Source organism: Micromesistius poutassou, assembly GCF_964030765.1.
Source record: "Micromesistius poutassou genome assembly, chromosome: 17".
NCBI lineage: Eukaryota > Metazoa > Chordata > Actinopteri > Gadiformes > Gadidae > Micromesistius > Micromesistius poutassou.
Window position 1 is genome coordinate 3,430,745 of NC_140287.1, and position 14,430 is coordinate 3,445,174.

General features: G+C 46.7%; 2 protein-coding genes across 4 annotated transcripts in view; one reads left to right on the forward strand and one right to left on the reverse strand.

Annotated features, from left to right (window-relative positions):
- Positions 1-2,259: 2,259 nt before the first annotated feature.
- Positions 2,260-8,151, reverse strand: LOC311361875 (cyclin-K-like; the record flags this gene model as incomplete). The annotated part of the gene is made up of 12 exons (XM_084481682.1): positions 7,776-8,151; positions 7,475-7,556; positions 7,069-7,200; positions 6,510-6,615; positions 6,244-6,301; positions 5,669-5,838; positions 4,918-5,177; positions 4,580-4,610; positions 4,361-4,432; positions 2,953-3,047; positions 2,656-2,844; positions 2,260-2,595 (listed from the first exon to the last, which is right to left on the reverse strand). Exons 1-12 carry the CDS (start codon positions 7,970-7,972, stop codon positions 2,260-2,262), a joined length of 1,728 nt encoding a protein of 575 aa, XP_084337808.1. The 5' UTR covers positions 7,973-8,151.
- A 439-nt stretch (positions 8,152-8,590) lies between these two features.
- The window catches only part of setd3 (SET domain containing 3, actin histidine methyltransferase), a 44,082-nt gene continuing 38,242 nt past the window's right edge, over positions 8,591-14,430 (forward strand). Inside the window, exons 1-5 of one of the 3 annotated variants that reach the window (XM_084482306.1) lie at positions 8,591-8,648; positions 11,664-11,789; positions 12,518-12,610; positions 13,000-13,148; positions 13,741-13,813. In XM_084482306.1, the coding sequence (XP_084338432.1) occupies positions 11,684-11,789; positions 12,518-12,610; positions 13,000-13,148; positions 13,741-13,813 (421 nt within the window). In that variant the 5' untranslated portion in view covers positions 8,591-8,648; positions 11,664-11,683. Of the gene's footprint in view, positions 8,649-9,363; positions 9,462-11,663; positions 11,790-12,517; positions 12,611-12,999; positions 13,149-13,740; positions 13,814-14,430 lie in introns of those variants that run through there. The other 2 variants (XM_084482308.1, XM_084482307.1) reach the window with 2 other exon arrangements.

Sequence of the window (14,430 nt, forward strand, 5' to 3'; positions counted from 1 at the left end):
TTTTAGCCACTTCATGCCACAATCGTCTGGTTGTATGTCCTGAATGCAGCAGGTGGCTTTCATTTTGTAGGGACTTCTGTTATGTCAAGCTATGTATTAGCCTACTGTAGGCAGCTTTTACAAAATGAGCAGTCATGATTTGAAGGTAAGAAAGGTCCACTTGATTTTATGACAGTCAACTTGCCCTTGTATTTTGATTAAAAAAACGATATATATATATATATATATATATATATATATATATATATATATATATATATATATATATACACACACACACATGTACAAACAATATTTTTGAAGAAGTTACCTTTTAGGCTAACAACTATTCTATTATAACTAATTACTTTTTTATTTGATGATTTCATGTTCGAAGCACAATAGTTGTTGGACTTTTTTATTTTTCATATGCAAATACACTGCTTCTTTTGTCATTGTAAGGTGTGGATTTAAACCATATGAATGCTAATATTGTCCTTGTGACACATGGTAGGGCATAATGTAGTTATGTAAATATACCTGCTCTCCAATAGATAACGAGGGAATAGCATGCGTTTCTACATTTTTCTTTTTCATAAACTATGTAGCTTTAAATTTAGGTATTTTAGAAATGTATGCAATATGAAAAAATAACCCATTTTTAGAACACTTTGAAATAATAAAAATGAATAATTTCTATGTAAAGCTCATGCATTGGAGTGATGTTTTGGACGTGGATGTGCTCACGAACCATTCAATTTAAAAGTTAAATGGCCATTTGGCAGAAATCCGTGACCAAATCCAAATTTATTTAAAAGGCTAGGGCTCCTTCTAGTGGTAGATCTACGGAATAACGCGAACAGGTTTTTACCACAAGCGTTATACAGGAAAAAGTCCATTTCGCATCCATTATGCACCACAATATAACGCACAATAAAGCTAAATTACTGGTTGACTTCCCGATTGACCCATGAGGGATTTTCCAATTGATTCAGTTTAATTTTGTGTAGAGAGAAAAGGAAATATTTCGATATTGCATTTTGTTTGTTAAAGTGCTACTGTACAGCAATAAAAAGAGCAAAGAAAACAGACAACCCAGCAGAATTTAAGTTAAAAAAAAAGGTTTTAATAGCATAAGCATATTTGAAAGTCGTAAATGATCCTTGCACCAATAAACAAAAGTATCACATGTAAACAATGTTCTTTTCAAAAACAATATTCTTTCAAAACCAAACCTAGTACAAATGGTACTACATTCTTACTGGGAGGGATAAAAAAGGTGGCCCATCCTTGGCCAAACATAATTTGGCAAGTATTTCAGTTTAAGAAAATGGTATGGCATATTTTAATTATTCTGAAGAATTAACATAAATAACGAAAAAATATATTCTGGGGGAATGGAAAATGAATGACCTTTATTGTCTACAGTGCTTGAGCTACAACTTTAAGGCTAGTCAAAACAGTAAATCCATGTGTACTAATAAAACATTCTAAAACAAACGCCATTGTACATAAACTTAGCCTGGAAATCCAAACCCACATCTAGAAAGCTGTAGGGGCTGCCAACGAGTTCTGAAAATGGCCCAACTCGAGGGGCGGCACCAAGCATGCATTTGAAAATATCACTACACGCAATTGGATGACACTACGACCAATCAGAAGAATACAAGGAGTGACGTATCCAGACCAGCAGAGCTAACCAATAGATAAGACTCTTGCCGTATCCGGTCGGTAAAAAAGCAACGCTTTTGGCCTGCCTATATCAGATACACCGATGTGATTGGTTAATATTCTGGGCCAGGAGATTCGGGGAGTGAGTATATTGCTCGTTCACAGAGTGACTCGCTGAGCAAATTCAAACTGTCCTCTCGCGAGAACTCTGGATTTCCAGGGTAACATAAACTAGCATTCAAAACTACAATGTGGAAACACCCGTAAAAAAATAACTTATGAACGATGAATAAAGTGTGAAACCTGCTATGTGGTCCAAACCCAATGGCCAGCTGCTTTACCGGCACACAGCAACACAGAACCGTAACACCAAACGATATTCACAGACGAAAAAACACTTTGTTCTGGATAGCCCATCATGCATTGCAGCAATAATAAAAAAAAAGCAACCTGGAAAGTTGAGGTAAAATGTAAAGTGAAACGCCAGCAAGAGCAACAGGGCGAGGACAATCGCGTGCCTTGAACCTTGGCACAAAGTGTGTGTGTGTGTGTGTGCGTGTGTGCATGTGTGTGTGTGTGTGTGTGTGCGTGGTCCTGGTTCCACAGGGCTCACCTCATCCAGGCGCCCCGGCTCATCCCGCCCGGGGGCGGCGGCGGCGGCGGCGGCGGCGGCATGCCGGGGGGCATGCCCGGCGGTGGGGGGGCGCCCCCCTGCTGCCCGTACCCCGGGATGCCGTGGGCCAGGCCCATGTGGCCGTGGGGGGGCGGCGGGGGCATGCCGTAGCCGTGGCTGTACGGTGGGGGCGGCATCGGCGGCGGCGGGTACGCGGCGTTGGGCGGGGGGCCGTGGTAGGACGCGCCCCCCTGCGGCGGCGGCGGCGGGGGTCCGGAGGAGGAGGGCGGGTAGGCGTGGCTGTGGTAGCCCAGCGGGGGAGGGGGATAGGCCTGGGAGGGGGCAGGGTAGCCGCCCCCGCCTCCACCGCCTCCGCCGCCGCCGCCGCCAACGCCGCCGCCGCCGCCGCCGCCGCTCCCGTCCGGGGTCATGAGGGACTGCAGGCTCTGGAAGCCCTCGCCCGACATGTAGGAGCTGGAGGTGGGGATGCCCATGATGTAGGCCGCCTGGGAGGCCTGGCCGGGGGGCGGCGGCGGCGGCGGGGGCCGGTGGGGGAGGGGCGGGGGCTGGTGGGCGGGGCCGGCGTGGGCGGGGGGCGGGGGCTGGTGGGCGGGGCCGGCGTGGGCGGGGGGAGGGGGCTGGTGGGCGGGGCCGGCGTGGGCCGGGGGAGGGGGCGGCGGGGGCGGGGCCGACGGGGCCAACGGGGCCTTAGCGGCGTCCGGCGGGTTGGAGGGAGGGGGGTCGGGCTCGCGGGGCGGCGGGTACGAGGGCGGGGGCTTGTGTTCTGTGTGAGGGGGGAGGGACAGAGGACATGTGGTTACATACTTATTGTGAACATACATTTTTCAATGGTCATTCCCACTCTTTTCCTCTTTAAAATGATACTTTAGATTCTGGATTTGTATTATCATGGTTTCTCATTCTTCAGCAGAGCAACTGTGACCAACTGTCTGCAGTCCTGACTCCCTACAATGAGCCTCACTCTTCAACAGTTGCTTCCGAGCATGCGGGAATTCCGGGAGGGAAGGGAATTCCGATAGCGGGATATTCTCCTCGCCTCCTCATGTTGTTGTCGTATGTTATTTTTCGTACATAGCTAATAGGACGTAAGAATACGGAAATGACAGTGCGGTAGACTACCTAATAATAACTCTAAGACCCATGACTCATCCCAGTTGCAATATTCAAATCAAATCGGATACAAACAAAAGGCTTGATCCTCGTCATAAAGCGTGTGTATGAGTGCGTGAGCGGGTGAGTGTGTGCGTTTTATAGCATATCCCATTATTCACACCTTGACTATGAATGTCACCTTGCTGAATATTAATGGCCTACCCAAGCTGTTGTGTGAAGCCCTTGACGTTAACTCAGGGCCACACAGGGCCGTTTCTCACCGGCTGGAACCTGTTGTGCAAACAAGTGTGTCTAGACTCTAGACACCTTGCGTCATACGACACATTCAACGAGGAAAAAGAGAAGCCCTGACGACGAGCCCGCTCAGTGGCCCCCACACATCCGTTAACAGTTTGATAAGAAGCATTAAGTGGTAAGTGGGTGAACGGTGAGGGCCCCTTTGGCCGGTCACGGAGCAACACGGAGATAGCGACAATGCAGTCCTTCCAGACGTTAGCAACACGTCGCTGGTCTCTGCGGCGGCTTTGTGTCGACTAATCGCCGATAGTTGGTCGAGCAGGGAACGGGCGTAGTGTTTTGTTCTCAACAGACTAAAGTGAGAAGAAAGTGAATGCACGCGACAAAATCCTATCAATGTGTCTTCAGTTCTTTGTAATTCACCAACTGCTTTTTCAGCTGATTTTGCCACATCCTTTTCACATGTATTGCTCTTTCAAACTAATTTTCAATGGACACGCGTTGGGTCCATGAACATTCAAGGTTGGGAAGCGTTATACTGCCCCCTTGTGTACATGTCGATTTGTGTCGAAAGTGTAAATGCAGGCAGCTCTGCGAAGCTCCGCGTTGGAGTCTCTGAGTGGCAGCGAGGATCGTCGCGAATGTGCCGTACGTAGACCTGTAACGTTCAGCATCATAGAGGTGGGTCAGGTCCCGGGTCAGGTCCCGGGTCAGGAGGCTACTGACCTGGGGGCGGCTGGGCAGCGGGCATCGGAGGCATGGGGGGCTCCAGGCGAGGGACCTTGGCAGCAGAGAGCTCTGAGGAGCCGAGACGACGAGTCAGAAACACATCACGTCAAACTGTTGAGTTGACAGGACGGGCAAATGGACCAAGACAGTGGACCGGACTGTGTGAAGCGTAACATGAAGACAAGCAGATTGTGTGTCTGTTTGATGTTAAATTACCTGCAGCCTTGCTTTCTTCTTTAGGAGACGGCTAGAAAGACGAAAAACAAATGTGATGAGATGAAGATCAGGACAGAAGAGGGTCACTTGCTTATGATCACAGGTTGAATCCGTGGCGTTTTATCGCCCGTCGCGCAGCTATGAAATGAAATGCTGAAGCTCCGCAAGCAGTGTGCAAACTGCACGTCCACACCATTGTTAGGGCCAAACGGCCACTATAAGTGCCATGGTTGCGCGTGTTCCACTGTTCGCGTGCTTCACGTTGACTACAACGCCCGCTTAACAGTGCTGACATCACTGTGTACCTCACACACACACACACACACACACACACACACCTGGGCTCTCTTCAGTTGCCTCGGGGGGCTGGTCTGTGACGACGGCTTCTTGGCGAGCTGGGGGGCCGGGGAGGGCGGGAGGAGGGCCGGGGGCGGCGGAGGCAGCGCCTGGAGCTGGAGCTGCTGGGGGGCGGCGGGGCTGGACGGCGCCGCCTTCTCCAGCGCCGCCGAGCCCGGCCCGCTGGCCCCCGCTGGCCCGGCGCCCGGCGGCATCTGCTGCTTGCCCTGGGAGTAGAGGTCCAGGATCTGGTGGCAGATGTCTGTCGGATGGGGCCCAGTGTAGAGAGAGAGAGAGAGAGAGAGAGACACAGAGAGACAGAGAGAGAGACAGAGCACGAGACAGAGAGAGAGAGAGAGAGAGCGCGAGAGAGAGAGAGAAGGTGAGGAGGGTAGTGCTGTAGCTATTGTAGTCCACAAAGATGGAAAACAAACAGTTTAAACTGATATCTTATGGAGCAACCATTAGGGGGCGGATGGCTGGAGCAGCCAAAGGGATACCGAGTTGAACAGTATCTTGGTAATGGAATGGGGCGAGCCTCTGATGAGAGGTAAGCTATCCACATAAGCCGTCTATCTTTTAATCAGTCAATAATAGATGAATAGTGCAAGATGCCCAGGGGAACACTGGACTAGGAGAGGTGGCAGAGAGCTCAGATTAACATTTGAAGCGGTGGGTATATTATTCATACAGCCGTATCGTTTCCTTCCCAACAACAGTTAAACGTTAGAACAGAACCGTCCCGTACCGTACCTTCCAGCACCTCCATGGGCACGTCCTGGACAAACTGTTCCCACCAGCGCCGGGACGACTGCTTGGCCGTCCACTCCTGGATGTCGAACTTGCAGAGGCGTCCGGCCAGGTACATGACGGCCACGGCGATGATCTCTGGCTCCCACTGCAGCGACAGCATGGTGCACAGGCTGCAAGGGGACACAGGGGGGTGTGTGTGTGTGTGTGTGTGTGTGTGTGTGTGTGTGTGTGTGTGTGTGTGTGTGTGTTATCGTCATTGATGGTTGGGGTATGTCAGATGTTCATTTTTTGTTTGAAATGTAATGCCGCCCCCCTTACACCGCTAGAGGCATACAGTCTACAGGCATAAAGCGACAACTTTAAAAAAAACCTGAAACCAATGACATCAAGAGGGGGTTTTGAACATTCACCTTGAAAAACATGTGATTAGGGCCTAGCAAAGCAATCCCCCCAGGAACAAGCCCATACAAGGGGTTAGCTAGCGAGGATGCACAAGACACACACATGTACAGGTATAACAGGTATAACAGGTATAACAGGTATAACAGGTATAACAGGTATATAGGGATAAGTACCTGTCATTCACAAAGGTCCACGCCATCTGCACTAGCTTCTGTACCTTGTTCTTATCACCTGCACAGAGCAACAACATACATCAATTACCCAACAAACAAAAGACACATCTAATCTAATGTTGTACCAAAAACGATACGAGCAAATGACTCTTTAGCGCTACTGCATTGCTTTCCTTGAGTTCCATTTTCAGATCTGATTGAATTCATATTTTGGGAATATTTTTAATTTGAAATTGTAATAAACTACAACCGCTAACGGGGCGTACCTTTGAGCTGCTTGGCGTAACGCAACAGGAACTGGTAGGGGTGCTCCACCTGCAGATCAAACTTGATGGTCTGCAGGAGGATGCGCTCTAGCACCATGACCTCCTCCTGGACACAGCAGAGGCCACAGCGTTATTACATTACTGTCCTTGGTAAAACGGACACGTACCCAAGATGCACTCTGCATCCCGGTCGTATATTCCATGACGTGATGGTTCGTATTCCGTCACACTACAGTCGGAGTGACATGTTGTTTCGACCACTCGTTCTGCTCACTCTGACCGCTTGCGATCAATCATTTTTCTGTGAAAATGTATTTTAGCAGAAACACACCATAATAAACTTTCTAGTGTCTTTCTATTTCTTTTTTCTATTGAAAACACAGATGTGCATCACCTGTATTACACAGTGATCTATCATTTCAATATGTATTTAATTTAATTTCAATATCATTTCAATATCATTTCAAATAAAATCTGTCATAGGATGCCGATAAATGAAACTTTTCTATCAGCCCGATCCGTGTGATTGAGAACCTTGAGGCCACGCTGATTCACCCACCTTCGGATCGTCCCCGAACTGAGCGAATTGGATGTCGTTGAGCAGGCTGCGGGCCGTCTTGATGATGTCTTTGCACTTTTTGGGGGTTTCCTCCACTTTCCCGGCTAAGAAGAGGCAGCATCCGCCCGTCACCTGCAGAACCAAAGCAAACCCTCAAAGCAGGGCATTGTAGACCGTTTCAGTTCGAAAACTAAACTAATGAATGGATATTAAAATGTAAATACGGAGCGGAACTAGGACGGCATTTTAATCCTCATCAAAAATATTTGTTTCACTGTTGTTTTTTGTCTATGATTATTGGCTTACTAGCAAGCTCACATGCTTAGAATAATAAACAAAGTCTAACCAATTGCATTATGCAAAATGTTGTTGTCACATTCACAAGTGATACGGGAAACATACTTACATATCTTGGGAACTGCTTGAATGAGTGGAACATGTAAAAGCGGTGGAAGTAAATGATGCCAGTGGCCAGTGTGTCATAGTGGCTGGTGACAGGGTGTTAGGGAACATCAGATGTGGTCAAAATGTGCACAACGCTCGTTTACTGCAAATCGGGGTATACCAGAGCCCGTCTACGGACACGGATACGGATACGGATGTTCATATTATACATTCTCTGTTATACTCAGATAGCATCATCCACGTTAGTAATAAGCGAGTAATGATCCAATCATACACATTCATGGTGATTCCCAAAAGGATACAGTCCTAGCCGGGTGCCCACGTCGAAGATGAACCGCGCACCTTCTCTCCGGTACCTGGCCTCTACCGCAGGGTCGAGTCCCTCTGACTGGGACGGGGTGTGAGCCAGGTCCCGTTTGTCCCAGTACCAACATGGTTTGATGTGATCCAGACCTGCAGACTGGTTCACAGGAATGGGATTCTCTCTGATATTTTTCATGTACCGATGAGTTTAAATCCGAGCCTACACGAACGAAATGACTCTTCTAGCTGACCAGGATGGCTGCTCCGCAATGATGATGCTGATGCTGATTCAATTAAAATATAACGCTAGCCCCTTACTGCCCATTCATACGCTTATGAACATAGGCAAAACAAAGATGAATTACTTAAAATGTAGTCCGCAGACTGCCCGCTAGCAATTAGCTAGATGAAAACATTCAACAAAGAACTACAAACAGTACGCGCAGACGGATTTTGCGTTGCTGTTCCGCACGGCGTTCGAGCCAATGATTGACATATCATTCAGCGAATCACGTCAGGAAACACATCGCCGTATAAGGAAATGTCACCGAGACAAAAGTACAGGTCCAATCAGAAAGCACTTTTGATTTGTTTTGTATTGTCGCACTTGGCCAACTAGACATCGCTTATTTGTATGTATGCCAAACAAAAAAGGCTTACATTTGCACAATTATATAATATAAATCCACAGTGTCCAGTAGCCAAACAGATTCAAGATATCCATATATTTGTTTCTGACATTTATTTCTCCTCCAATCAAAACGGACATACTTCTACAGTAGGCGTGGTTTTTTAATCAAGGTAGGTTTCACGTCAGAATCGTATGGAGTGCGAAGAAGGTTGAATTCTACTGCCACTCTCAGTTGTACAAGGTAATAATAACTTAATTACAGAAGCGTGCATTTTGGCAGTCCGTTAAAGCGTTAACCTCACGTTAAATTATTCGCATGTTGCATCATTTAACTTAATACGCAGTTTACAGTGCGATATACATATATATATGTAGTTGCTACTTAGCAAGTTAGCCTAATCATCCAGCCCACCAGATTAGCGACGTTCTGACTCGGTTCCCTTATGAAACTCTTCGGTGATCCTTTTATCACTTGCCAAGTAAGCTTGCTAGCATTTAGCACAGGCAGAACACATCCTGGCGATCGGCGTGTGCTGTCGTTAGCTAGGTCGTTCCCCTCACACCGTTACGTTTCCCTGCGAAAATATGAATGGTCTCGGCCCAAATGGGGCGGCATGTGTCTCAGGAGGTAGAGCGGGGTTGGCTGGTAACGGGAAGGTTGCTGGTTCGATCCCCGGGCTCCTCCTAGCTGAGTGTCGGGGTGTCCCTGAGCGAGACACCCTCACCCTGACTGCTCCTGACGAGCTGGCTGTCGCCTTGCATGGCTGACTCCGCCGTCGGTGTGTGAATGTGTGTATGAATGGGTGAATGCTAGGCAATAATTGTAAAGAGCTTTGAGTGGGCACTGGTTAGAAACGCGCTGTATAAATGCAGTCCATTTAAAAGCCAGACTACTAGTTGGTGTAGCTGTACCGAGTCCTGGTCCAATGACATGTCTTGATCAACAGGCGTGACTGCTCCGTGAGCACCCGTCCTGGTTTGAAGCAAAACAGGCTCAAGACCTCTGCAAATAACTCTCTGGAAGTTGGAGAAGGAGCAAGGGTAACGTTACTAGGTTGGCCTTTTCCTGTTTTGGGCCGACGATTGGCCGACTGCTTGGATCGTATTGTTTATTCTTATTTCTAAACATTCCAACGTTCGTCTATTTACATTTATTAATATAAATGGTACACCGAGTTACATAATTACTTCTAGCTAGCTGTGTATAAAATCTGAGAAAGGTTTGGACTTTAATGCTGTGATTGAGAGCCCAGTTACACACACACACACACACACACACACACACACACACACACACACACACACACACACACACACACACACACTGTGTGTGATTTTATGCAGGCATCTTTTGGTGTCAAGCCTGCATGTTAATCTTTCTTACATCAACAAATAAGTGCAAGACATGATTCTTGCACTTAGTTGACAGCCAGCTGTCTAGATTGAATCTCCGCAAAATAGAGAGCGTTGAATTATCTCTGAGTTATGGTACTGCCTGTTGGTAGGAGCAGCTGTCAACCGCACTGACCTCCCACACACCCCCCTTGGCCAAGCTGTGAATCCCCAAATGCAATGATTATTTTTGCTCTCGGCAGCCACAAGTCACTAGTGTTCTTGTGTACGAAGAATCAAGCTCTGGATGCAAAGCTATAGAAGTGGGACAACCAGTCCTACCACGTGGTGAAAAATTGCCCGAAGCACATTCTTTGTAGTGTACATTCTCAGTCGTGAAAGGAACAGGAGGGCAGTCAGGCATACATCAGCACCGCATACCTACACTCGGTCAAGGAGTGGTGTGGTGTCTGGGCTGGCAGCTGGTGTGTGTGCGGGGTTGAGAACAAGGAACGGCAAAAGTGAGGAAGACTCCGAGCACAAACATTAGGGCCGCTGGTGGGGAAATTGAGTGGACCCCCTGGTCTAGGGTCCATTGGACACCTGGGCTATTTTAGAGCCACTTTATAGCAGTGCTTAAGCCACAGGCAGGGCTCTCATTTGGTAATGGAGGGCTTAGAGCAATCTGTCAGCGACCCATTGTGGTGGTAAAAGGTTGTTTTGTTTTGTGACTGAAAGCAACTGTGCTAGGTTTTACGTTTTTTTTTTAGTTTTTTTTTTACTTCTGACAAAGTATTGTCTGTTGACTGAATGTCGTGACAGCTATTTCTGGGGGATGGTAAACCAGGCCCAGTCACCCAACACTAGCTACATCTGCTTCCTGCGCAGCCTTCTGGGTAACAGAGTCATAGCGAGGGCACAGGAAAATTAGATCCTGCACTTGTTTTCCATCTACTAATGAGTTAGTAGGGCTGGCTGCCTGGAATGGTGTACCTATTCCCTTTCAGCTTGAGTGTGTGTAGCCTATATGTTGAATCCAATACATTTCCTTAAGGTCTAGGTATTTATGTATGATTACATGAAGTCCATCTTTGGGACTTATCAATCCATTTTACTGCCCTCTATTGGCCAATTATATAATTACAAAAAACAAATAGGTGATCTTTTGTTTGGTAAATAATGATTATGTAATATGTACCCTATTGACAAAATCCATTGCCACAGTATTGAAAAAAACAAAAAACATCTATTAAGTGATGATTCTAATGTTGGTTCTTAAGTTGTTACTTCTAAAGTGAAGTGAGGATGTTTTGAAAAAATATATATTTATTTGCTTGTCAATACAGTATTAAGTAATTATTTATGAAATTAAGTAAAAATGTATTATATTTTTCAGTCATACGTCTATTATAAGCCTTGAGTTAAAGATTAATGACATGATTAATGATTAATGACATTAACAAAACATTGGTAAACATTTGGATGATAATAACTGCTATGTAAAAGGATCCCTATATTCTAGTGTCCACCCAGATGTGCGATGCATAGATCAGCCTACCAGCCTATAGATTGAACTATACCAACTGGTAGGCTGATCTATCCATCATACATCTGGGTGGACCTTTGTGAGGTCGCTAGAGGGTAGATTATGAGATGGCTTGTAATGGCTAATCAATATCCCACCTGGTGTCAAAATAGAGGCCCTTTAACAAAGCACATATTATTAATCTACAAATGTATATTAATGTCTTGTTAACGATCTGTTCATCATTAACTAAAGGCTTATGAATGGATGTTTTGCCATTGACATGACTCATGACTGAACGTTCATAAAGTCTTATTTTATTTTTTATTATACAATACGTTTTACCTTTCTAATAAAAGTAACATGTCAGTAATGGTGCCGTACTGGTCCCCTTCCCAGCCCAGCCTCCAGACTGCATCATGGGGAAGAAGAGTCGAGTGAAAACCCAGAAGTCCGGCACCGCAGGAGCCGCCACGGTGGCGTCCCCCAAGGAGATGATGAGCTTCGTCTCCGAGCTTCTGCAGTGTACGTCCGAGCTCGCTCTCCTTTACATTTAGAGCCTTTAGCAGACGCTTTTATCCAAAGCGACTTACAACAAGTACATTTGTCCGAAGAAGGGGAAACAACAATATATCGCTGTCAATACAGTAAGGATGTTCACAGAAGCAAGTGCAAAGCACTAACAATCGCTTAACCCATTCCCCGTATTCAACAAAGGTAGCTCGGATAAGATGCTACATAACTAAGACATACAATAAGAGCGTACATTAAGTGCCAGGACCAGCAACATACAATAAGCAGGAGGGGTGGGACTATGCAGAGTCTAGGTGAACTCTGAACAGGCTCTCCATCTCTGCGCCGACCTACCGCCAATATGTTTTCAAATGCAGCCGTGTCTTCATCATGGCTTGCATGGGGAAGCCTTTGCAAGGCTTTGTATTCTCAATATTACTTCTTCTTCTTTTAAAAGTGCGTTTTGGCAGCTTAATCAGCTACTGCACATAGGTAACAATGTCTTCCATTGCTACTTAATTCTTCTCTCTGTTCTCCATGACATTAAACTGTCTTGAACACAAAACACCCAAAACCCACAGGATTTGTGCCAGAGGGCTGATTACCCAACACTTTAACTGTATCTATTTCTGGCACATCTAGTATGCCAGAGAGCTATTACTTCCCCAGGAAGGGAAAGACTCTTGCTGATCTTGCTTGTGTCTTCTTTGTCATAACGTTGTGCGTTGTGCTCTGTGCAGTGTGTAGCAGCACAGCGCCCTCCCCAGGTAAGGAGTGGGAGGAGTATGTTCAGATCCGCGGCCTGGTGGAGAAGATCCGCAAGAAGCAGAAGGGTGAGTCTCTGTCTCTCTCTCTCTCTCTCTCTCTCTCTCTCTCTCTCTCTCTCTCTCTCTCTCTCTCTCTCTCTCTCTCTCTCTCTCTCTCTCTCTCTCTCTCTCTCTCTCTCTCTCTCTCTCTCTCTCTCTCTCTCTCTCTCTCTCTCTCTCTCGCTCAGCAGTCTACATTCAACAAAGCTAAAGCTAAACGGATTAACATAGCACACGACATTTGAACACTATATTTTAGAAGAAAAGAAGAAGAAGAAAGCTTTTTTTCTCGATTCACAGGTATTATTATGGACATTCATTACGACGGTTCATCATTAGGCCCCGCAAAAAAGAGGAAATAAAACATGCTGAAAAGTGATCCAAACCGCGTGTGCGCGCACGTCCCCTTCCTCCAGGAGTGTCGGTGCAGTTTGACGGCAACCGGGAGGACTCCTTCCCCGAGCTGATGGCCTGGGCCCAGGAGTGCGGGGCGTCCTGCGAGGGCTTCGCCGTGTCCAGCTTCGGGGAGGAGGGCTACGGCCTGCGGGCCACCCGCGACATCAAGGTGCGCTCAGGAGCCAAAAGGGACTGTAGGATTTCTCGCCCCCCCCCCCCCCCCCCCCCCCCCCCACCTTTCTTCCAACGTACTGCATGAGCCCGCGGTATGGAGAGGGGGCGTCTGACGCCCTAAGCCCTAAGCCCACCTCATCCTGTGTTTGCCGCGGGGATTCCGACCAAGGAAACCGTGTTTGTGACCCTGGCCGTGGATTATGAGCCATGTCACGCTCACAGAATACCTGTGACTCTCATACGCCGATATGTCGGGTCAGGTTTATTCCCTCCCCATTGGGTCCCTCCTGTAACGCGTGACATGATTTAATGTCAAAACGCATGGGAACCAAAGGAGGATTCATGTTGGGGGTTTGAATCATGCATTTCAGATGACCACGTTTCTCATGGAGCCTGAGCTAGACACTGTTGTTGTTGTTGATGTTTCTGCTTATAAACTCCTGCGCATTTAATGTGGTTCAACATACGTGTGTGTGTGTGTGTGTGTGTGTGTGTGTGTGTGTGTGTGTGTGTGTGTGTGTGTGTGTGTGTGTGTGTGTGTGTGTGTGTGTGTGTGTGTGTGTGTGTGTGTGTGTGTGTGTGTGTAGGCAGAAGAACTCTTCCTGTGGATCCCCAGGAAGATGCTGATGACTGTGGAATCTGCCAAGAACTCTGTTTTAGGTGAGTCCCGCGGGCACCTATCAGAGACACATGCCAGCTCACCCAGCCACAATAGCCCGTTAAATGTGCTCATTAGATCACATTCAGGCTATTTAGGATGCTCAGTACAGTAACTTGGCAGTATTGGCAAAGTAACAAGAGAACAATGGGCAAACAAGGCAGTTTCAGTCCAATTTCACGGTCCATTTCAACATTTTTGGGACACAACAATAGTTTGGTGGAGTTCTACTAGCAGTTCCCATTTTAATTACCCTTTAATGACTGCATCACGTAATTGCCAAAGAATCGGCTTCCTCTCTAGCACTTAAGACCTCTCTAACATCGGAAAGCCAAAGGAAACTAATTGTAGTTTTCCTATGATTAGTAGCTGCCAATTGTATCACTTAATTTCTGACAAATTGCAACGACAACTTAGATGGGAGGGGGTAGCGGATTATTAAAAGGTACTACGAGATGAAGGAGTTACTTGGAGAGAAGCTTTAAGAAAAGGAATACGTTAATAAGTAATGCATAATCATAATATAATATATAATAAAACTAATAAAACGTATTAAAAATAATTACAAAAAAAAAGTTTAAAATGGAGAGAAGAGACAGAGGCCATCTGGGTTGCTGTG